Source organism: Balaenoptera physalus (assembly GCF_965194825.1).
Source record: "Balaenoptera physalus genome assembly, chromosome: 12".
Classification (NCBI taxonomy): Eukaryota; Metazoa; Chordata; class Mammalia; order Artiodactyla; family Balaenopteridae; genus Balaenoptera; species Balaenoptera physalus.
This window is the reverse complement of record NC_138897.1, coordinates 45,686,163-45,711,167: the sequence shown is the minus strand read 5'-3', so window position 1 is coordinate 45,711,167 and position 25,005 is coordinate 45,686,163. Positions and strand designations below refer to the sequence as shown.

The 25,005-nt window shown below is 44.6% G+C and overlaps 1 protein-coding gene across 12 annotated transcripts in view; it reads left to right on the top strand.

Annotated features, from left to right (window-relative positions):
• Nucleotides 1–25,005, top strand: part of FHOD3 (formin homology 2 domain containing 3) — a 490,767-nt gene that overhangs the window by 43,034 nt on the left and 422,728 nt on the right. For all 12 annotated transcript variants that reach the window (XM_082415972.1, XM_082415969.1, XM_082415967.1 and 9 more), the window contains exon 2: nt 16,659–16,765. In XM_082415972.1, the coding sequence (XP_082272098.1) occupies nt 16,659–16,765 (107 nt within the window). The remainder of the gene's footprint in view (nt 1–16,658; nt 16,766–25,005) is intronic.

Genomic DNA, 25,005 nt, shown 5'->3' with positions numbered 1-25,005 from the left:
GAGATACTGGAAACCTGAATTTTATGTAAATCTCTTTTAACTATTGGCAACTAAACATACATACTTTAAAATGCCACGTGGGCCAAAATGAGCACAGCAGCGAGCTGCAGTTTGCACTCTGATGTCCCCGGTCTCCCTTGACAGATGCCATAACTGGCTGGCCCCATGTTCCACCGCTGGTTTGGTGGCAGCCCCAGGCCTGGAGACCCAGCCTTTTGTCTCTGAGGCTGATATTCTTTTCCCCCCAAGGCCGATTTCTGGGGACGCCCTGGAGTGACTAGGGCGTTCTGGCTTTCCTGGCTAGTGGGCAGCTCACCTCTAGTGTTCTTGAAATCTCTTCCTAGAAGTCCACAGTCACGGCCAGCTGGACTTCCCTGAGGTGTGGCTTCTGTTCCTGGGTGTTCATGTCACACATGCCAGATGGAGCTGGATTCTTGGCCCGTTTGTGTGTTTTCCTAGGATATTAGTCAGTGGACCTTCCCTGGGGCATTGGGTTAATACCCACACGCTTGGACCCCGAGACATACTTTTTCAGCATGAAAAACACTACACACAAATATGGCAGAGCAGGACTGGGGACTGGGTGAAGAGAGAGAAGTTCCAAAGAGATCGGGACCACCCCCCGCCTCCACCCCCTTGCAGTTTCTGCTCTTGGTGCTGAACCTAATCTGAGACTTCTGCCCTCCCCCAGGGGAGCTAAAGTTAGGTGTCCTTGGCACCTGTTCTCGGAGTGGAGCCCCAGGCCCCTGCATCAGATCACCTGGGGATGGTGGGAAATGAGGAGTGTCCTGAGCCCTGCCCACCTGGACCCTCAGAATTAGAATATTGGGGCGTGACCTCGGAAGCTCCCTTACACACTGCCCCCCAGGAGGTTAGTGTGCACACAGAAGGTTAAGAACCATTGTTCTAGGGACGGCAGAGGCACTGGGCAGTAGGGCTTGTGATTCCAAGTTATGTTCTAAGGCCCCACCACGCAGGGATCGCAGTAGATCAGAGGAGCAGGTGTTCAACTAGCCGGTTCTAGCTCACAACCTGGAACCCAGGGGGCAGTGGTAAGTGGTGACTTACTGAAACCCAGGACTGGTTTCACGGGTGTGTGACACTGTTGTCCGCACAGAGCCCTGCACTTGGGGTTTCATGCTCTACGGTCACAGTTTTGAAATTCTTAATTTTACTACTGATTTTGTGTCTTTTAAGAAAAGTCTGATGGGACAAGGGAGCATGCGCTGGGGGCTTGAGGCCTCTGCTCATGCGCGGTTTTGCCTGCCTCTGCCTCCCCAGCACCTGGTCTCTGATGCGGACTGCGCCATCTGCCCCGCCTCGCCCGGTGACTTCCGCTGGACTGTGCCCCAGCAGGGGCCTGGTGCAGGTGGGCACGTGCCTGCGTGCTGAGTTGTGCAGGTGGGTTGTGGGCACCGGTGAGGGTCTACACAAGCCCAGTGAATATCCCTGAGCTCAAGGAAGCACAGTAATAAATCGCAGGTTAAAATACCACCTCTACAGTTCGAAAGAGAGACTGCTGAGAAAGGAAAAAGAGGTTTTCCTGCTTTTTGAACAGGGGACCCTGCAGTTTGCATTGGGTCTTGCAAATTATATAGAGGGCATAGGTGACCCTGTGCATAAGTCCTACTCTTAGTGGGTCTATTTTACTAGTGGCTCATGTGAGTGAAGTAAGGTGCTCCTTCCCCTAGAGCTTCTCTTTCTCCCCGTTTCACCGACTCTTCGTTCTGGTCGTAATATACAAAGTCTTCATATGTTGACAACTTTCTTTACATTTTCCATTGCAGTCTTTCTCTTTCAATGACTGTGAATAATGGGGATTTTTGAGCAAGAAGCAATAATATAACTTCCCTTGTAAATTTTAGGTAAACGTTTTGAAGACTTTACAGAGCATCAGTGAGAGCTGTCACATTTGCATGGTTTCTCTAATTGTGAAGTGTTCCATTTTCAGTGAATGAATTTGCTTCTGTGGTTTAGCTCTCTAGGAGTGCTTTTGCCCAACCTCACCTTGGCAGGCCAGATGAGCAGGATACACTGGGGACACAGCGTGTGATCTGTGACCATTTGCAGAAGGATGGGATGTGAGGACTGGATATGCCAGTGTCTCTGCAAAGGGTTTAATTTTTGTTGTGTGAAGGCATGAGCAGCTGATAACACTAGGCCCGGTTATTTTCAAATGATAATTGTAACAGTCTCAGTTTACCATGTTCTCCTTAGAATACTCTCCTCCCTCGGCTTATAGGACAGCCTTCTCCTGGTTTTCCTCTGGTCCCTCTGGCTGATCCTCTTCAGTTTCCTTTTCTTTGATGCAATCTCTAAATGTTTGAATTGCAGAGGGCTTACTTCTCTGCCTTTTCCCTCTTATTTGATATACTTTTGTAGCTAACAGCACAGTTTCAGGAGCCAGGCTGTCTGGGTTGAGTTGCTACTAATTGTGGTGATCTTTGGCAAGTTGTTTGGCCAATTACAGTTTTCTGTGAGTTTGTGCTCCACAGTTTTACATTGATTAGAAGAGGAGAATAATAGTAGTATCTTCCTTATACCTTGTGTGAGGATTAAATAATTAATGTTAATTCATGTCAAATGAATAGTAAATGTTTTTAGCTATTAAGTAGATGTTTGGGCTTCTTCTGTTACCGATAGGAAGCTTGTGTGCCTGATGCACAGTGAGGCCAAACAAACTGAAATGTCAGAGTTTGGAGCAGAGAAAGGTTTATTGCTGGGCCAAGCAAGGAGAACAGCTGGCTCGTGCCCCCCAAACCTTGAAGTTCCTGAAGGGTTTCAGCAAAGCTTTTTTAAAGGCAAGGTGAGGGGGGTCGTCCCAGGATATGTGATCAGCTCATGCACAATTCTCTGTGATGCTGAGATAACAGGGCAGTGAACATTATCAATCCTTAGGTGCCAGGAGGTCTGGGGGTATGTGCTCATGATCATCAAGTAGTTAATTTCTTCCATTTTGTGGTGGTTTTTAGCATCTGAAAAACTCAGGAAATATGCATGAGATACTATTATCTGGGTACTTCAGAGAGGAGACACAGCAGAGGATATGTGGAAGGGGTCGGTCCCAGGAAGGCCCCATAGGGTCCTGCTTGGTTACACTTCTGGCTATAATGAACTAGCTTGTAGCAGACCAATACTTCTACCCAGAACACCCAGATAAGGTAGACAAAGGACCAAAAAACATCTCTTTGAAGGCACTAGAGAGCTCCCAGGCAGCCAGGACTTGGGAAGCCAAGATCCCAGAGTGGAGGGAGACTTATGGAGGTCATACTCAATGAGTCTGACATTCTTAGTTCTTTTCACCTTGATGCATATACCAGTTCATCAATGGCAGGTGCAGAGACTACGAAGGTAAGTAGAAAGTGACTGTGAGGAGGCTGAGAAGTTAAGCAAAGCTACTCTTAGTTTCATAGTGCTGGGGAGAAAAAAACAGAGATCACAGCTCACCAAGATAGATGGATCCCAATAAACACTCCATGCATTCAGTTGGGACCCCCTAAAGATTACACCCTAGAAGTCAGTGTTAACTGAAAACAGGCCAGGCATACAAAGACTGAAACCTAGTTTTGAATGAGCTCAGTCCTTAATTGGATAAAGGTGATCTACAGTTTGCTAGAAGCTAAAGGAAAATCCTCTCTGGAAGGAAGCTATTACCCAGAGCCTTGAAAATTTTTCTTATAAACAATGATTGTATTCAATAAAATGTGCCTGGCATATCCAGAGACATGACCAAGGATTGGGGGAAACCATAGAAATATCTATAGGTGATCCAGATACTAGAGTTACCAGATATAATCTCTAAAACTGTTATGAGAAATACATTCAACAAAAGAGGCAAGATGGAGAATTTAAACAAAACAAAACAGGGATGGAGATATATATATAAATAAAATAAAGAAGCAAATGGAAGTGTAGAAATGAAAAATACAAAAATTAAGAATGGAGTAGGTAGGTTCACTCTGAAGATTAGACACAGAGGAAGAGAAAATTAATGATGTGGAATGTAGGTCAGTAGAAGATATTAAGATATATGGAGAGTAAAAAAATGGAAAATGCAGAAAAGAGCATGATAGGCATATGGGTCATGGTCTAAAACATATGTATTGGAGCCCTAGAATGGGAGAAAAAGGAGAATGGGGCAGAAGCAATATTTGAAGTGATAATGCCCAAGATTTTCGAAAATTAACAAATGACATCAGCCACAATTTCAAGAAGTGCTATAAACCCCAGGCAGAATAAATACAGGTAAACCACACATAAGCATTTCATAGTAAAGCTGATGGAAATTAAAGACAAAATATTAAATGAAGCCTGAGAAAAATAGATTATCTTCAAAAGAACAACAATAATACTGGCAGCTGATGTTTCAGCTGAAATGATGTAGGCTAGGAGACTGTGGAGTTACAGTTCGTGAGTATAGGCATACATCATTTTTTTGCACTTCATCTTATTGTGCTTCACAGATACTGTGTTGGTTTTTTTTAAAATATTTATTTACTTTCCTCATTTTTCTTGTCTGTGTCGGGTCTTAGTTGTGGCACACGGGATCTTTGTTGAGGCATGAGGGATCTTTTCGTTACGGCGCGGTCTGCTTGGGTTTCTCTCTAATTGTGGCATCCAGGCTTCTCTCCAGTTGTGGTGTGCGGGTTTTCTCTCTCTAGTTGTGGCATGCAGGCTCCAGGGCACGTGAGCTCTGTAGTTTGCGGCCTGTGGGCTTTCCCGTTGAGGCGTGCGAGCTCAGTAGTTGTGGCGTTTGGGCTTAGTTCCCCCGTGGCATGTGGGATCTTAGTTCCCCGACCAGGGATTGAACCCGCGTCCCCTACATTGGAAGGAGGATTCTTTACCACTGGACCACCGGTGAAGTCCCGATACTGTGGTTTTTTTACAAATTGAAGGTTTGTGACAACCTTGCATTGTCCCATGATCGTTAGTATTTTTTTAGCAATAGAGTATTTTTAAAATAAGGTGTGTACATTTTTTTTCAGACGTAATGCTATTGCACACTTAATAGACTATGGTATAGTATAAACATAAGTTTTACATGCAGTGAGAAACCAAAAAATTCATGTGACTTACTTTATTGCAATATTCACTTTATTGTAGTGGTCTGGAACCTAACCTGCAGTGTCTCAGAGGTATGCCTGTACTCCAAGCAAATAACTGCTAATTTAGAATTCTGTATCCTTCAAAAATATCCTTTAAAGTAAAGGGGATATGATACCAAAAGCACAAACAACAAAAGGAAAAATAGATAAATTGTACTTTATCAAACTTAAAAGCTTTTGTGCTTCAAAGGACACCACTGAGAAAGTGAAAAGACAACTCATAGATTGGGAGAATATTTTTGCAAGTCATATAACCAATAAAGAGCTTGTATCTGCAATATGTAAGGGATTCTTACAACTCAACAACAAAATGACAAATCACCCAATTTAAAAATGGACACAGAATTTATGTAGCAATTTCTCCACAGAAGATACAGAAATGACCAATAAATATATGAAAAGATGCTCACAGTCATTAGCCATCAGGTAAATGCAAATTGAAACCATGAAATACCAACTCAAATTTATTAAGATGGCTATAATAAAAAAAAAAGGAACAAGCACTGGTGAAGTTTTGGAGAAATTGGAACCCTCATGCATTGCTGGTGGGAATGTAAAATGGTGTAGCCTCTTTGGAAAACAGTCTGGCAGTTTCTTAAAATATTAAATATAGAGGTCATGTGACCCAGCAGTTCTTCTCCTAGGTACATACCCAAGATAAATGAAAATATATGTCTATGTAAAAACGTGTACACGAATGTTCATAGTAGTATTATTCATAATAGCCCCGAAGTGGAAACAACCCAATGTCCCTCAGCTGATAAATGGATAAATCAAATGTGGTATATCCATGTAATGGAATATTATTTAGCAATAAAGGGAATGAAGTACTGATAAATGCTATAGTATGGAAGAACCTTGACAACTTTATACTAAGTGAAAGAAGCTAGTCACAAAAGACTATTATGTGATTCCATTTATATAAAATGTTTTGAATAGGCAAATCTATAGAGACAGAAAGTAGATTAGTGCTTCCTGGGTATAGAGGGGATGTGTTTGTGGGAATGAAGAGTTACTACCAATGGGTACATGGTTTCTTTTTGAGGTGGTGGAAACATTCTAAAATTTATTGTGGTGATGGATGGGCAACTCTGAATATATAAGCTAGGGAACTGTACACTCTAAATGGGTGAATTATGTGGTATGTGAATTATATCTCAATAAAGCTGTTACAAAAAAAAAGGACGTGAAACAAACATGTTTCTAGAAAATAGGAATTGAGGAAATTTGTTGCCAGTGGACTCTCGCTAAAGAAATACTAAAGAGAGTTCTTTAGGCAGAAGGAAATTATCACAGAAGCACAGAAACACAGGAAGGAATGAAGTACAGAGACCAAAGTAAATATGTGTGTAAATGTAAATGAATATTGACTGCCAGAACAATACTATGTCATAGGGTCCAGAATACATTTCTCAATATGTCAAAAGGTATAGGCCATATTAAAGTGGTCTAGTGCCCTTACCTTTTCTGGGAAGTGATAACATTCATTTGTAGTAGGTTCTGCTGAGTCAGGAAGCCATGTGATTTTCTCAAGGGTGAATTACTGAAAGAATTAATAAAAGAGTATGTACTAGGAATAAATAGAATAACGTAAAGAAATAGATAGGAAATATGGAATAATAAAGAATAGCAGATTAAACCAAAAGATGCCAAGAAAGGAGAAAAAAGGAAATTAGAATGTAGGTCAAATGTAGGTCAAATATTGAACATGTAGATTTGCACCCAAACAATAGCAATCACTTTAGAGTTAACAGACTTCGTTAAATACTTTTATTAAAAAACTAAGATTGTCAAAAAAACCCCCCAAAATCTAAGATTGTCAAGATTGGATAAAAAAACTATATTCTAATTACAAGAGATACATCTTAAATACATGCGTACCAAATATTATTAGTAAAAGACTGGAAGAAGATAAGCCATGCAGCTCTAACCCAATGGTGTGGCCATACTAGTAACAGATGACATAGTCTTTAAGGCAAGAAACATTACTAGAGATAGGAAGAAATCCTGTGGTGCTAAAAGACTAGGAATTATATTTTCAGTAAGAAGCATAAATCAGTCAATCAAATATTGACAGAATTAAAAGGAAAAATAGAAAAATGTACCATTGTAGTGGGAGATTAATATACTTCTCTATAGAATAAGCAGATTAAGAGCAATATGGGTAGAGGAGATTTGAGAATCTCACTTAACAAACACTGCAGCTGCTGAGTACACATCCTTGGCATTTACTGGGCCATAAAATAAGTTTCAAGAAATTTCAAGTTCCTACTGTATAGCACAGGGAACTGTATTCAGTATCCTGTGATAAACCAAAATGGAAAAGACTATGAAAAGAATATATATATATATATATATATATATATATGCATAGCTGAGTCACTTTGCTGTACAGCAGAAAGTAAACACAACACTGTAAATCAACTATACTTCAAGAAAATTAAAAAAATAAATTTTAAAGGATTGAAATCATACAGAGTATATTTTCTGACCATAGTGAAATTAAGCTAGAAATCAACATTAAAAAAGATGCTAGAAAATTCCTAAATATTTGGAAATTATGTAATACACTTGTAAATAACCCATGGGTCAAAGAAGAAATCGCAGTGGAATTTAGAAAATATTTTGGACTGAAGATAATGAAAATATGGCATATCAGATCTTGTGGTCTGTAGCTAAACCTTACTTGGAGGAAAATTATAGTCTTAAATGCACATGACTGAAAAGAAGAAAGACTGAAAATCTTAAGATTTTATACAGTAGGAGAAACCAGCATATTAAACACAAAGAATGTGGAAGGAAGGAAATAGCAAAGATAGCAGAAACTAATGAGATAGAAAGCAAACTTAAAATAGTGGAAAAGCAATGCAATCAAAAGTTGGTTCTTTGAAAAGACTGATCAGTGAATAAAGGACCTCTATTAGAGAAAAAAAAGGGAAAGCACAAATTACCACTATTAGGAATGAAAAAGGGGGCACCACTACACATCCTCAAGCCACAAAAAGTTAGCTGTTGTCTTTAGGTTCACCAGTGCACTTGTGGGACTTCAACCGCCATGTTTTTATTCATGCCCAAACCCCCAACTCTATTTCTCTATTCAACACTTCCACTTGTTTTAGACATAACATCTTAAAAACAAAAATCCCAATTTTATCCTATCTCCCTGCCACCAACAGCTTTTTGTATAATGTTTCCCATGTTGGTAAATGGTAGCACCATTTATTAATTTGCTCAAGCAAGACACTCTCAAGCAAGGATGCTTCCACATCTTATCAATCACCAAGTCATTCTGACTTTTCCTTCTTCCCTTCCCCTCTTTCCCTGTATTACCCCTCTCTCTTCTTTTCTCTCCATTTCCACCGCTTCCACTATTGTCCAAGCCACCTTCAAATAGCACCCCCCCATTCTTGCAGTGGCCTCTTCATTTGTCTTCCCCCTTCTATCCTCATACTGCAAAGCTGATCCTGCATGCGTCTGTTTACAACCAATTTCACGACTTCTCGTTGCCTTAGAATCAAGTCTAAAATCTGCTGTGGCCAGGAAGACTCCCTCTCCGGAGCCCTTGCCCTGCCTTCTTTTAGTATCTCAACTACTCATACTCCTTCTGTGTCAGGGCTTTTACATCCGTAATACTTCAGCTCCCTGATCCCTGCACTCCTTCCACAGTGAAAATAAGAACAGAAATAACAAAGGTGACTAACTCCTTGTCTTCCGTCTTTCCCTGTTTGGTGGTTGGTCCTATCCACAGCCCTGAAGCCTGGTCTGTCATGCTAGGACATAGCACAGTGCCTGGCACAGAAAAGGCGCACAGGAAAGCATTATTCATCTGAATGAGTGAATGATAATAGATTAATAATAACACTGAAACTTGGTGCTGACACTGTTTTTCAACTTGACTGAAAAGAAACAGAAAATGGAAAAAGGTACCTGTAAACGCAAGTAAATATAGTCCAGCCTTTTCAAGAGAGAAGTTTAATGCATTTTTGGTTATTTATTTAATGATAGAAAGGCCCTTTAAAATAATCCAAATATTTCCCAGATTATCACAACCACTCAGCTTAAGCTCTTAATGGGAGGAACCTTGCCTTTTGTCTTTGTTGTAGAATTTGGCAGAGGTCCTTGCCTTTGGTTGGTGAGCTGTGCAATTTTGTTGACTTAAATAGAAGTCTGGGGCTTGATTTGGAAACTGCCTAAATCAATTTCAGGACATTGCTTCTCTCACTGAGGTTGCTGGCCATAAACAACATAACTTGTTAAAGGTTCCTGAGGAAGTAAAATCCAACCGCTTTCAAAGTAAATACATTCATATTTTTTCATAACCCGTATATGCTAGATCTTCAAAAATATCCTTGTACTTGACCCTAAAACATTTATTAAGTACCCACGATATATTTGTTGTTCCGAAGAGGCTAAATGGGCCCCTAGAGATTTAGAAGTTTAAATATGATTTGTTGAGGTTAGCCAACAGGACCGATTTCTTCTGGTATCATGTGAGTCAGTTTCATTCTGCCTTTTTCTTAAGAAAACTGACCAAGAGTTATTTTTATTTTTAAAATATGTAAAATCACACCTTTGTAAGAAACTGTTCATTTTCTATTGTGAAGTGCGTTATACGTATGAAGGGGATGAATGTGGATGGTGTGTATAGTTTGAAGGATGATGAACTGAGCGCCCTGTCCTCACTGCCCGTCTTAGGAAATGGCAGAGGGCATCCCCGGCGTGTGCGCCCTCCACCTCGTCCCTTTGCAGTGGCACTTATGGGATAGGGGGCAACCGAAGCCCACAAAAGCTTGAATGGCTGAGCCAGGGTTTTGTGAAGGTTTTATTAAGAATTGTGAAAGGGACGTGCAGCCCTGCTTGTTGGAAAGCTCTCTTTCCTGACTCACTTTGCTTGTCAGCTAAGTCCAGTCTGTAGTCCTGTTGCCTTTAGAAGGAACCACCAAGTTGAGGGAAGCCATAAGCTTCATGACTGCTTGGCGACCAGAGCACGATTGGAGGAGGATATGGTGTAGCTCTCTTAGAACTGACCGTCTGACGCGCCGATGGCCTGTGTGCTGCTCTGCGAGTGGGATGAGCCTGGATTGGGGGCGCTCAGGGTGCCCACAGTGAACCCGGCCCTGGAGGAAGATGGGGCCCACAGCAGGGCTTCACTTCTGAGCCAGGAGCGGGGCCAGTGCGGTCAGAAGGGCCCTGCACTTGCAGGTGCTGTTTTGAAAGTCTTCATACTTTTTAACCTGTGAATGTGCATTTTGTATGATGGGACAATGGAATATGCTCCGAGGGCTTGGAGCCACAACTCATGCGGGGTTTCACCTCCTTGCTGCCTCCTCGCCTCCCTGGGAGGGCTTTGCAGCTGACTGCTCCCCAACTCCCTGGGGCTCCAGGCCTTTCTACCCAGCAACTGCTGCTGGCCTCTGTCCCTAGTGGGGCTTGGGCTCTGGCAGGGCCAGGGCCAGGCATGTATGCTCTGTGGCGTCTGAGGGCTGGGCATGGTGCTGGCATTCCTGCCCTGAGCTGGCAGTGTCATAGTGTGTTCAGTGGCACCTTGGTGGGTGAGCCTCTCACCCACCGCTGATCCAGGCACGGAGCACTTTGAGTGTGAAATTGCAACCCCTGGGGGGCCGCCTGTCTGCTGTGGGTGGGGGAGGCAGGCTCAGGGGAAGTGGAGATTGACTTCAAGCAACAGCCATGAAAAGTGGCCCACAAATCTGTGGGTCTGCTGGGCAGTTCTGCTTGGGGCCAGTTCGGCTCCTAACTGCCGACTCCCTCCTGTGTCTGTCGTCAGCTGGTGGCTCATCTGGAGGCTTGGTGATCCACATTGGCCTCGCTCGGCGTGTGGCGGTTGGCAGGCTGTCGGCAGGGGCAGCGGGCGCGACCAGGTACCCCGGAGGCTGGCTAACCCAGGCTTCTTCGTGTGGTGACAGAGTTCCAAGAGCAACAGGAGAGCCCAGCCCTAGTGAGGAAGTGCCTCTCAAGTCTCTGCTGTGTCACATTTGCTACCATGTTGGCCAGAGCTAGACACAGGCCAGCCCAGATTCCAGGAGCAGAGAAAGAATCCACCTCTTGATGGAGGGAGCTGCAAAAATTACATGCAAGGGATGTGGATGGAGGGATGGAAGGAACCCATGAAATGACATAAGCAAATGGCATTTATTTTAGTTTTTTTCTTTTAAAAATCAGCATATATTTTCCCACTTCTGAACTCTTACCAAAATGAGCTTAACGGATAGACCTCATGTACATTTATAGAACAGTTCCATGCAAATCTATCTCAGAGTTCCACAGAACTTTATTGCCTAGACTAAGGATTACTTTAGACCTGCTGCCAAACCCAGATAATCATTAAACCACCCCAGTAACACGCCACTTCACTGGATTAAGGAAAGAAAAGAATGTATAAGTTGAGACGTGACATCAGCCTTGCTTTAGATATTTTTCCTCTCCAGGATGGTGAGTCTGCCATTTCCTTTTGAATGCACTGTCTTTGCAGGAACTGTCAGGAAAACAAGTGACCTTGTGCAGGCTGTCTGCAAGGAGTGGAGGGCTCTTTCCATGTCCCCAGAGATCGAGGGCCCGTTTAATGGTTTGTTTTGACCCGGAGGAGTGGCACAAAATACCAGAGTATTTGGAAGGGTCCCTCATGTGGCTCTGTGACTGACCTCCTCCCCAGCACCCGCCCCCCCCACCTCCCCACCAGAGTCCTGGGTACAGGTTCAGAGCCTGCAACCTGGTCCTCCAGCCACACCACTCTCACTGCCCCTCACCTACCCTAACCGCTCTCCTGTGATTGCCCTGCCATGTTATCTTCCACAGGACTTCTGGCTTTGTCTTATGTCCTGAAGTGCCTGGCAATGTCCTGGCCACCGAACCCAGGGCCAAGAAAGGAGTGCAGGGGACATGCTCCCAGGGTATGAGGGTTGACACGAAAATCACTGGAGTCAGGAAATTCCAGGGCCCTTAAGTCATTCGGCAAGACATTTGACATGAAAGGCCCAGGGAGGGGATCAGGTTGCCTCCGTGTCCGTAGGAATTGAGGCTCCTGTCAGGAACTGGTCTGGCAGGGAGGTGTCTGAGTCCTTCACTCTGTAGGCAGAGACTGGATAGTTCCATCCAAGCCTTTCTAATAAACAGATTGGAATGAACCGCCACTCGCTGCCTGTTCACATTGCTGTTGCGTTCTTTCATAACTGTTACTTAGTTGTCCCTGACAAGATTGAAGACTGCACTTGGCATGTACCTATCAATTTGTTTCTAACAATGATACCTAAAGCCGAACCCCAAAGTGCTGAGGGAATTTTACGCTTTGTGTGTCAGTCCAGCCAAATAGCCCTGTATTCCTACCCTTTGGCTCATGTGATGGTTTAAATATTAATCGTGTGTGTCTGGGGTGTAACGATGGCAGGGCTCATGTTGTGGAACGGAGCGGGCAGTGTGTGTTTGTTCGTTTGGTGTCTTTACGGTCTGCCCGTGTTGCTGGGACCCCTTAGTGCCCACGTGCCCCGGCTCGCTAAGGGGGTCAGTGTCTGACCTTGCCCCCTTCCTATAGGCATACTGTGAGGATCCCCCCACACCTCCTGAGGGGTTAAAAGGCACAGAGTCATCGTTTCTCTTTTAGTTGAAGGACTTGTACAAATTGCCCAACTGTTAATTAGGGAGGTAGGGTTGTGACACCTGGCTTAGGAAGTCAGGGCAGCCTTTCTCCTGGCAGGGGAATGGGGCCGTTTTATGGAGGATGCTTGGGTCTCAGGAGGCTGTGGCTGCTAATTGTAGCAGAAGGAATATAACTGAGGATGAACTTTCACACATTTTGACGGTTGGCTTAAATGACTTTTTATTCTCTTGTGTTCTATTGGCGTGTCATACTTCCTTGACAAAATGATCTTTGAGGGAAGGAAGCGTCTATGTGTTCCTTGGTGCCCAGCCCGGGCCTGACATATAATTTTGTTAAAATTGAACTATGGAAGTGGCATAGTTAATGATGCCCTGACTGTGAGGAGAGGGACGATGAGAACAGGCAGTTCTGCTAAGGTTTTGGGATTCTGTGGTCAGGAGGCTGGGGACATGGTAGGGCTTCCTTCTGTGATTTGGGGCCGCCGGTGGCATGTGGAGGCAGATGCTTGGTGCGCCAGGGTGAGCGGTGAGGCAAACCAGATATTCACCCCAGCGGCTGGGGATCAAATCAGAAGGTATGGGTGGAGATGGTGTGGAAAATAAACACGGCTGCCAGTAAGGATGGGGCTGCATCTACTGGCTCCAGTGATCCACCTCTGCCCCAACTGAGGAGAAGAGCATGGGGCGGGGTGGTGGTGAGGGCTGAAAGCCCAGGACAGGGTCGCTCAGGCTTCCGTCTACTCCCTGCTAGTCTCCCCTTGAGGCGCCTCAAGTTCATGACCCAGGAGGGCCAGAAGCAGCGTTTGCTGGGGCTGGCCTGGGTGGCTCGAGAGGGCTGATCAATAAATCTCAGGAATTTTGTTCAATATAGCCATTATTAAAAATTAAATTATCCTGTATAAATGTATAACGAATAAAAGTTACATTAGAAACAAAGGTAAAGGAGGTATATGTATATGTATAGCTGATTCACTTCGTTATACAGCAGAAACTAACACACCATTGTAAAGCACTTATACTCCAATAAAGATGTTAAAAAACCCCAGATATTTATAAAAATAAATAATTAAAAATTAAAAAAAACCCCAAAAACAGATGTTTATAAAAATAAACAGTTAAAAAAAAGAAACAAAGGTAAAAAATATTCAAATATATATACATATATATGTATAACTGAATCACTTTGCTCTACACCTGAAGCTAACACAACATTGTAAATCAGCGGTACTTCAATAAAAAAAAAATACTCAAAACATGTCACTGCCTAATTGTTTCATTACATTTTACTGCTACGTATGCTTGGGAGGTTACTTACATCTCCTGGATCTGTATGATAAAAATACTATATGCTGGTGAGCTGCTGTGTAACGTTTTTTAGCTCCATGCTCAGTGACTTCACGGCGGTAGCTTGAAACTGGCCATGGTGGAATATTTATACCACATACACATGCACATCCTGCCTCTCTACACCACAGCAGTACTTCCTCTCAGACTCGGTTCTCTCTGTCAGGCCTGAGTGTGGACCAGAGCCTCAGTATGCCTTCGACCCCCTAGAGGGGAAGCAGAAACTTTTTATCCAAAAGCTTCTTTCTTTGGACTTTCTTTGGACTCACACATTTCCAGGGATGGAGACAAAAGAAATTGTTATGGCTTAAAGGGCTTTCATTATCCCCATCTGCTAGTCTGTTGATTATATGTGGGATTAAAAATGAGCAGAAGTGTTGATACTATCAACAGAACGGACCACGTAAGCTTTATTAGTCGAAGATGTCAATAGGAGTTAAAAGCAAGAATGAGCTGCAGTGATTACAGCTCTACTGACACGTGGTCCAGTGTACATGGTAACGGGTTCCGTTTCCAATGGAATTTTCCACCTAGGAATGATAAAAGTCTGATTTCAGTCCGCAGGAGACCCTTAGCCCAGGAGACGCCTTCTGCAGGAAATCCTTCCTGTCTGCTGCTTCCGCAGGCAGGGAAGCCAGCTCCCCCGTGTGTTCCCCCCAAACCCTGGGCACACCTCTGGTATCACAGCGCAGTGAGTTTGGCCAGTTTGGTCTCTGCTTTCTCAGATCGGGTGATCCATCTGTGAAATGCCAGTCAAGAATGCTGACCCTCACCAGCATGCCTTTAATAGTTTGTTATTAGAGAAATAAAACAGGTGAGTCAAATAGGATTAACCCCTTCAAGTGATTTAACTATTTCTTACAAATAATAAAGAACAAATTCCTTTCATTCTGTTGAGGATAACCAGAAACACGGAACTGCGGGGTTCCTGCAAGAATTAGCAGCTTGTTATAGATGCTGATTCTGGACAAGTTGACAGTCTGCGTTTCTCTTGTTGAGGATAACAAGCAAAGCTTTTCTATCAAAGGAGACTAATTCCTTGTTTGAAATCTCACTTACACCAGGAGGATTATCAGGCCTTCACCTAGATGTTTTGAAGTAGCCACGTATTTGCCTCCACTTTTCCTCAGTCTCCTGGCATTTTGGAATAAGAGCCTTAACTCACCCAAGAGGATGAATAATCAGAGCCATCCTTGCAGCCTGAGAAATGAAGCATGAAGTTATACACTTGGATTTCCTCCTAATGTTAATCTTTGGTACAATTACTTTCCTGTAGTTCTAAGTGAATTGGTTATTCTAAATGTCATGTAATGCCACAAAGGCTCGTGTCTTGCCCTTGTGCCTGTCCAGGATGGGTCAGTGGAGGCGAGGCAGCAGGATGCTCTCTTCCATGCGGTGATTCAGGAACCTGAGCTGTTTCTCTCCAGGGTCTGTCGGTTTCCAGACTTGGGAGTCTTCTCTGGCTCCTCTGCATCTAGCCACAGGCACGAGAAGAAAGGTGGATGGTTGTGCAGGGGTGTTATGGCCAGGCTGGTTGGGACCTTTCTTCCCTTTCACCAATATTCCAGTTACATGGTGGTAGTAGCCCAACTATAGGCCTGGGATATGTGGTCTCTGTTCCCAGGGGGAAAAGGGAACGGGGTTGGTAAATACGTGGCGTTACCTTGGCCACACCAGAACACTCAGATGACATAAGTTGTGTTTTGCAAGCATATTTTCAAGTCCTTAGAAGGTCTCTGGCCATAGGGAAGATGCAGAGCATAGCGGTCAAGAGCATGACCTGGACTCAAATCACCTCTATCCAGATCCCAGCTCCACCGTTTATCAGATGTGACATTGGGCAATAACTTAGTCTCTCTCTGTGCCTCAGTTTCCTCATTGTAAAATGGGGATAACAAAAGAAATGAATAGAGTTTGTGTGCGAATCAAATGATGTAACATACGTAAAGTGCTTAGAATTATGAATGGGATGTAATTAACAATATAAAAGTATTTGTTAAATAAGTTTTCAAAAAATGAGGCTAGTAACAAAGAGACCTAAGGTCCTCTTTGGTGTGTTGTAATTTGGATATATTGTCATTCAGATGGAGAATGTTTCTTTTTGTTCAATTGTAAAAATGTTTATTGAGCGACTATTAATTATAATGGCCCAGGTATGACCATAGGCGCTGAATAAGTAGGCTTCTCACTGAGTCAAAGGAAACAGCATGTTTTCTCCACCAGATTTGCCTTTTAAACTCTGTGTCTGTCAATCAGTGGTCCCATCGGCATCTTGGTTTCCACTCCCCAAATCCATGGCTTCCCCTGGGCCCCTCAGAGTGGAAAGTGGCGTTAGCCCAGTGCCTGGTACTTCTCTTCCCTGCCCACGTATTGGGCGCCCTGTCAATATCACTCCCTTAGTAGGTGCCATTTCTGTCCACCTGTTATGCAGTTTGCTTCCAATCTATTTGTACGAACATGCTACTTCTTCCAGTTAGGATCCAAATTTCAGAATAATGCTGGATGTTAAAAAATACATGAGGGCAACCTGAAGTGATTTCCCTGTACAGATCCCCATCCCAGGAGCAGGCTGGGCATAACAGACTCTTTCTCTTGCAGCTGGATGACTGCACGCTGCAGCTCTCCCACAACGGCACCTACCTGGACTTGGAGGCCACCCTGGCCGAGCAACGGGACGAGCTAGAAGGCTTCCAGGATGACGCTGGGTAAGAGCGACAACTGTCCCTCCCAGCTGGTCCCAACTTTCCACGAAATGGGGGCTCATAGAGGCCTTAAAATATCTTGGAGAAACCACCATAGCTTTGACCTTGTCTTCACTCACAGTCACACAGAAAGAAGGGAGATGCAAGTGATTCACCAGTAGTAACTGCAGACCCTTTTGAATTTGAGTAGCTCTTCTTGATAAGGCTACTCAGGAGTAGGAAAATTTCTGGTGTAGTTTAATTAAGCACATGGTATTTAATAGTCTGGTTTTTTTTTAAACCAAATATACTTAAATTAGTACTTTCCAGATTTTAGTGGATTGACAGCTGTTTTATATATTGTTTTTAACAATAAATTACTGGATATTAAGTTTTCTTGGCAGATGCCTCTGCAGATCATTTTATACTGTATCATCTTTTGAACTCACTATTGTGGAGAAAATAATTCTTAATTATGTTAATTAACATCAAGTTACTTTTAGCTTACATATAGGATTGCTTAATATTTCTGATTGCTGTGAATCTGAATAAAGCAGTCCACATAAAAAATCAGAGATGTGTACAGAAAGCAAAACCACTGTAGGAATATTGTCATACAATTAGCCATTCCCCTATTTATTAGATTATTTTTTCTAGTAATTGTTTTATCCTTTTCCAGATTTTTTAAACTTTTCATGTTGAAATGATTTTTAACTTCCAGAAGAGTTGAAAATAAAGCACTGATATTTCCCAAATACACTTTACCCAGCTTCCCATAATGTTAACATATTATATAACCATGGCAAACCAAGACATTAATATTTGTAAGATACTGTTATGTATTTACTAGATTATTGAAATACTGTTTGGATGGGGCCCCCCACCTCCCTTTCTATTCCTCATTCATCTAGAGCCAAGTTTATCTCTGATTTCATCGCCTTCCTCCTTAGAAACCTTCAGAGGCTCCCTGTTCTTTTCCAAATAATGCCCAGCCATCTTCATCGGTGTCCAAGGACCTCCCCAAAATTTGTTTTGAAGCTACCTTGCCTGACTTAAAAATATATTACAGTCAGATGAATATTATCTGAGAGTGCTGATTTTTCATGAATGGCTCAAAAAAATGAGGAAAAATGGGAAGCTTCTTAGTGTTTGTTTCCTACCTGACACCAGTGTGTACCGATGACTTCCTGAGTTTCCCCTGCTTTAACACCCATCACAACTTACGGTCCTTTCTCCCTTAATTGTCCCTCTTTTCTGCTGCTAAAACTCTGCTAGGTCAGAACTGTGCCTGTCTGAATATCCAGCCTAGTGTTTTCTCAGCATGTTATAGGCACTTAGTGAGCACTGGTGGCCAGGTGAATGGCAGGATCCCAGAATGTATTCCTGAATGGCATGAACTTGAGCACCAAGACCAGGGTCCTTGGTAGGAACTAGGCAGGTTCTCTGAGGATGCCCTTCCTGTCTCCTGAGTGGTTCCAAGGGCCCCGAAAGACCCTGGAAACTGCCATAGGCTGTACACACGTGAAGCGTATCATTATTAAGTCACATCAGATTCTACTCATCATCATTTAAAAAATTGACATTATAAGACTGATAGATTTGAGGAAATCCATTGCTGTAGTTTTTACAAAGTATTTGACAATGACATCCTTTTATTTAACATGTCAGCATTCAGGCTGGATGACAGTCTAATGGGATGACTTCATGTCTCATTGATCAAACAGATCCCAGGAGTGTTATGAGTAGATCACTGCCAATTTGAAAAATGTCTCTAGTGGTGTTGTGCTTGAAGACCATGACCTGTTTGATATTTTTTCTTTCTTATCAAAACTTGACTGGCTTGGAGATGGCAGCTTAGGAAAAAAGTGTTAATATATTAGATAACAATATCAAGAGTTAAGAGTGGAAGAAAATAAAGCTTTATGGAGCACCTGCTATGCCACCCACTGTGTTAGGCACCTTATTTCACAGTATGTTTGTTTAATAGTTCATTCTGTTAATATCACAAACATGGAATTGGATTTTATAGTCTCCATTTTTCATTTGAAACTACCGAGGGCCCGGAGTTAAATCACATGTCCAGGGAGGCAGAGCCGGTAGATGGTGGAGCCGCGTTTGAACACAGATGTGACTGGTTCCCAAGTCTGTGATCCTCCTCCATCCCAAGAGCTTCTGGGAAATGGCATTTCAGGTTCTCCTGAAGATGTACAGTTGTACCGGTGGGGACATGCGGTTGGTTCCTGCAAGGACATCCTCAGTTCCGGGCTAACACACTGGCTGTAGCTGGAGCCACACCCACTGCAGGGTTGCTCCGTCACCTGGCCCTGACGCTACAGCTCGCACTGTCATCAACTCCAGTGTCCAGATGCTGGAAGTCCCTTTGCAGCCATTCCTGAAGAGCCAGGGAGCCCGCTGCAAGCTCCCTGGAGTAGAACCTGGGGCATTCCTTCTCACTTTGTTCCCTTCTGAACTGTCACCTGGCCATGGGTTCATCTGAAAGTTGCAGCCTTGACCACATTTCTGCACCACATTTCCAACAGCACAGGATGCTGGGGAAACGAATTACGGCAAAATGAGAAGGCAGGACTCACGATGTGGGAAACTGCAAACAGGGGAAGGTGACCCAAACGCTGTCGGGTAGCCGCACATTTGACTGCTGTGTCCCAAACTCACCCCAGACTTTGAAATAGTCTTCATTTGTGGGACCCACCCTTTGTCGTCTGGAACGTACTCAGGGTGATATTCTTCTGTGTCCGGAAGAATGTGAAGAATCTACCTCTACTGATCTCTGGTGGGGAGATCCCCTGTCCCCGGCCTGGGTTGCAGAAGACATGCCAGGATGGTGCTGTCCCGGCATTGCCGGGTCACCCTCGCGATCCCCAGGTCATTTACCAGCACTGAGCACTGTTGGCACAGGGCACGTTACTGGGAGCTGGCTGGAAGCAGCCTGCAGATGGAGGTTTCCTGCACAGGTGGCAGGTGTCTGGGCACATCTGCAGTGTCACTTGCACTGAGTGTCCCTCCTAGGTCCTCTCCTAGAAGCGTGGCACTTGGCACAGTCTGTGTGCTTGAGAACTCATGTCTCCCTCGAATGGGAGTTAAAATATAATTTCTTCCTAGTTAAGAATTGCCCTGTCGAGGAATGAAAAGGGCAAATGAAACCATTCTTTCTCTTGATGTTTTTGTAAGTTATAGGAAAATACCTGCTCATGTTGTGGCCATCTCATGAAGATGGGTGGCAGGCTGTATGGAGATGGTGGTGGTGTTGGTACAGTGTGTTCTGAGTCAGTTTTCCTTGGGGAGGAGTTCGTTTCTTTGTTCTTGTCCAATATGCTGCTCTTTTACGCCGGACTAGAATTTAACTTACCCCTTGTTTAGAATGATCACTCAGACTATAGCTAGTTGGAGAAGAGGAGAAAGACCTGCAAAAGTAGAAGGACAAAGCAATTATTATGCTAGCAGAGTAGAGCCAGGTCTGTTTATTGCCTTCCAACGCCAGCGAAGTTAGCAAGCGCAGCAGGGTACAGCGGAAGCCGAAGCCCCTGGGTTATTATTCCCGACCCTGCCACTGTGGGACATTGGGCAAGCCACTTTACCTCTGATGGGAGTTTATAAAATTTATTTATGAAATGAGGACAATATTAACCAATCCCATTTCCCTCCTTGTATGAGCAGGGATCCCAACAGGGTCTCTGTTGCCCAAGCAGAGCATAGCAGAGAGCAACTGCACAGTGGTTAGGGACATGGGCTTTGCAGTTAGTCTTATGGCTGTGCGATCACGGGGATGTTACTTCACCTCTCCAAACCTCAGTTTCCTTGTAAGTGGGGTAATATAATCACAATACTGCCTTCTTGGGTGGTTGCAAGGTAAAATGTGATGATTTTATCTAAATGTAAGTAGGTAAAATGTATCTAAAACATTAAGCTGGTTCCCGGCATGTAACACAAACCCCAAACTAGTAGCTCTTACTATAATTACGGTCAGAATTTGAGATCATACACTGAAATGGGAATCACCAGATTTTAGACCTGGGGTGGGGTCTATGCAGGTCCATCACCGGGAGATCTCATTGTTTTAGTTGAGAAAACCAAGGCTGGAGACTTACCCACAGGGCAGAGCTGGGCCAGATTCCACCTCCCCAACCCCCCACCCCTGACCTTTTTGCTTAGTCCCACCCTCACTGCCTTTGAAAGGAAACCGATGCACAGGGAACTGTCACAGAGAAGTGGGGTTAGAGGTTAGCCCTGAAGGCGACAGAGTGGGGCTTCGCAAAGGTAGCAAGGACAGTAGGTTGGGGCGTGGTAGAGCTCAGAGTGGGCCTGAGAAGCACGGGGCTTCAGGGATGCTGTGGACCAGTGTGGTCGTTGGACAGACTGTACGCATCCCCAGGTGCCCCTGACCTGGAGTACCTCAGGGCGCTCACCCGTTCCTCGGCTTGACTCCCCTCGGGCCTGCGCGAGAGGGTCAGCGCTGAGACAGTGCTTATCTCTGATTTCCCTCATCCCGCCACCCCCATTCCTGTCCCCACTGCGTTATGTAGAGGTGGGGAAAGTCAGATGAAAATCTGTGGAGTGGGGTGGGTGGAGCCACAGTGGGAGGCTTGTGACTCAGGGATGAAGGATGTGAAGCCTGGACGTGGGAAGGGCTGTGAGGAAGCCCATTCGCAGGGGCAGGTGGGCCCTGACCCCGCCAGCCTTGCAGTGGATGTGCTTGGAGGGATGAAAGGGTTTCGGGAGAGCTCTGGTTTGATTCTTAGACACCTAACTTCTCAGCCTGCAGCTCATGAGCGCCAAGGATCCCTGTGTGTGTGTTGGGGGGCAAGAACCCCTGAGATTTCTGCAGTTTGTGGGTATGCAGGGTTTTGGGGTGGAGAGGGGTTTCAGAGCCTTTCATCAGATTCTCAAAGAGTTCTCTACATTCCAGATGTCAAGTTTGAAGGAATAAGAAGTCGTTTTCCCTTCTTACTGTCTGATACAAAAGTTAACCTCATCCAGTCACATCTCTGTCTGGGTTTTCTCTGCATCTGGACCTGGTAGAATGGGAAATCACCTAAAATACATTTTAAACCTAAATCTAAAAACCAAGTGAACTCGAAAAACCAAACCGAACAACAAACAAAAAACCTCGACAAAAGAGAGATTCTGGTTAGGGTGTGGATGGGACGCAGGGAAGGGTTTCCCCCCACTTTTCCTCGTAAGTGATTATCTGCAGCTGAGAGCGCAGGTGTGTTGTTGTCTGAGGCTCTTTTGACAAATCATCGAAGGATTAAGGGTCTCCCATCTTCTCAGTGCAAGGCTCACACTGCCGACCACCAAGCCCTGCTCTGGTCACGGTGGATGAGAGAACTGGCCCTTTGCAGACAAAAGGTGCCCTGGGGGGTAGGGGGGTGGTTCAGTGCTGAGCTGAGCAGAGCAGCCCAGAGGCCCCTGCACACCTGCTCTGGGTCAGTGCTAGGCCACTGCCTTCAAATACCCTGGGGGAAAGCCGCTTAGGAATGCTCAGACAAGACAGATGAGCTTCCGTGCTGAGTGGACAGTGGAATTGGTGTGGCTCTAAGTTCCTTCAAATGCCAGATTGTGTGACAGGACAAAGATGGAGTCAAGTAGGAGTGGTGGAGCCCACGTGGGTGCTGGGCTTTATGGTACGGGTAGGAGTCAGAAGAGGACTGGCCTGCAGAGAAGGAGCCCTCACAGAACCCCTTCAGTAACAGGGAGGGTGGGGTGAGGGGACAGAACCTTGAACAGGGAGGCTGCAGTCAGCGTGGCCCACTGTGATGGGGGAAGGCAGTGACCTAATGGGTCTGAACCTGGTGTCTGAGGAAGGCGGGTGGACTGGGGCCTGGACCATTGGGGAAATCTGGAGATGTGATACTAGCTGAGCAGAGAGAAACAGGAGGATAAAATGGACACACGCCATTGGTGGATAGTGTGTGGACGGTGGACTACTTAGAGAAGTAGTGAGGTTATGGGGGGCAGTTTGGGGAGGGGGAGAAGAGGTTTATACATGTTATTCTGAGGTTATGTCAAGCCACGCTCAAGGTGCAAGGTGGCCAGGTGATAAATATGGGCCTGGCACTCAGGTGAGAAACATCAAGGACCAGAGAGACTGGGGGTGACCCCTGGAGGAAGGGAGTTGAAAACCTAAAACCTCTCTGAAAAAATGAAGTCTATTTAAAAAAAGAGGTGGATAATTAGGCCGTTTTGAAGACAATATGTTGATTACAAGATGCTCTTAGGAACCCAGCCTTCTTTTACCTTTCTGCTCTGCCATCCTGATGATGTAGCTTTCATCTTTCGTGCTTCATCATAGTTACAGTATGGCTGCTCTCCCTCCAGCATCTCATCAGGGCAGGAAGTCATGTGTTGGTTAGGGTATAGTTTTCTCTGATGTAACCGATTGATTCCAAATTGTGAAGTTTAAATATAAAGGTAAAAATTTCTTTGTTGTGTAAGAGTCGAAATATAGACAGCTTTCCTTGGACTGGTAGAGCAGCCATACCGTCCTGAAAATGAGAATTCCATCTCTGTGTCCAGAGTGATTGCTTTACCTTTTCCCTTCTCATCTGCATCCCAGCTGCCAGGAAGAAGGAAGTGGACAGAGGGGGTGAATGTCCATTCTGTGTGCACATAGCTTTCAGTCACATGCCATTGCCCAGAACTTAGGTCCATGATTATACCATGAATTTTGGGCTTGTGTCCAGCCAACCCTCTACCTTTATTACTAAGGGTGTGAGGTCCCTGCCTTAGATGGGAAGAGTGAAGAACAAATGTTGGTGCCAACTGGGTCTGCCCTCTTTAGAGAGTTTTTCCAGAACCTCCACCAGCAATTTCCATCTGCAGTTCACTGAAGAGAACTGTGTCATGTGGCCACTCTTGGTAGCCGGGGAGACTGGAAAATATAGTTTTAGGTGGGTACACTGTCACCCCAAACAAAATCAGGTTCTCTTTATAAGACAAAAGGGGGAAATGCATATCGGGTGGGTAACTGGCAATGTCTGCCTCAGCAAGGAGAAAATTTCAAAGAAGGGGCAGTTAAGAACACTGTGCCATGGAGAAATCAAGTTGTGACAGTACCCAGGCAAGGCCAGGGGTGTAGTAAGGAGGAGATTGTGGTGTCCTTGGGGAGAGAGGAAGCAGAAGAGTAGTGGGGTGGAGGTAGGTGGAGATAGGTCAAGGGGAGAATGTGGGGCAGAGGAGGAGAGACAGCAGGATTGCGCAGGAGCTGGGAGTTGTGAATGGGTTGAACAGAGGCTTCATTCCCACCAGGAGAGACCTGAGGGGGAAAAGCTAAAACTGTAAAACTCTTCGAAGAAAATAGGAGTAAGTCTTCATTTCTTAGATATGACACCACAAGCATAATATTATCCTATGTTGCAGACAAGGAAGCTGAGGCTCATAGAAGCTAAGTAACTTGTCCAGGATCACATAGCTGGCTTCAGAGTTTAGCTTTTCACCACTACCATCTCCTAAGGGAGACCGGAATGCATCTGGAGACGAATGTAGTGGCAACTAGCTCTCTTGGACTTTGAGCTTCTGAGCAAATTAATCTTCACTAGTACTCTCCTTTTACTAGCTGATGACTGGTCCAAATCCTCTTCATTCCTCAGGCAGAGCGTGGGCTGAGTCTCACAGTTTCAGAAGCTTACTAAGAGGAAGCTTATCCTGGGGCAGCTGCTGGGGGGGCCCTAAACTCTGCTTCTGCTGCATTGTCCAGTGTATGTTTTCTACTCTTGACTGAAATCATAGTTTAGTTCTAATTTGAATGGAGGAATATTTGGGGGCATCGATTCTGCTGTTGATTGCAAGAAAAAGTCTTCAAGCCTTTGGCTCCATGCCACTCAATAAAATAATGTTAAGCACTTGGTCTTACATTACAAAGACTTTATATGTTATTTTTATAAAAATTTTTCTTGAGAGACAGGGATAGGACTGAAACACACGGGTTCAGAACCAACAGACTTGGTTCTGTGGTATTTGGTTACACCAGATCTTTTTCCCAAGGCCATAGACATTATTGCAGGAGAAGCTCAGGTATTCTGAGAAACCGGGAGGTTTCAGGAAGTTCCTTCAGCGATAGTGCCATCAAGTCCCTGGCATGTGTGCCTCGGCTGGAGTCTCCTTGAACTGAGCATCTATTTTAGTTCTCTCATCACTTGGGTAGCATTGACCTTGGGTATGGGCAGCCGGTTGGCTGTGGCTAGTCTCTGAGGCCTGTGATATTTTTCTGGCAGTGGCTGTGCTGATAAGAATGGAATGTGAATCTC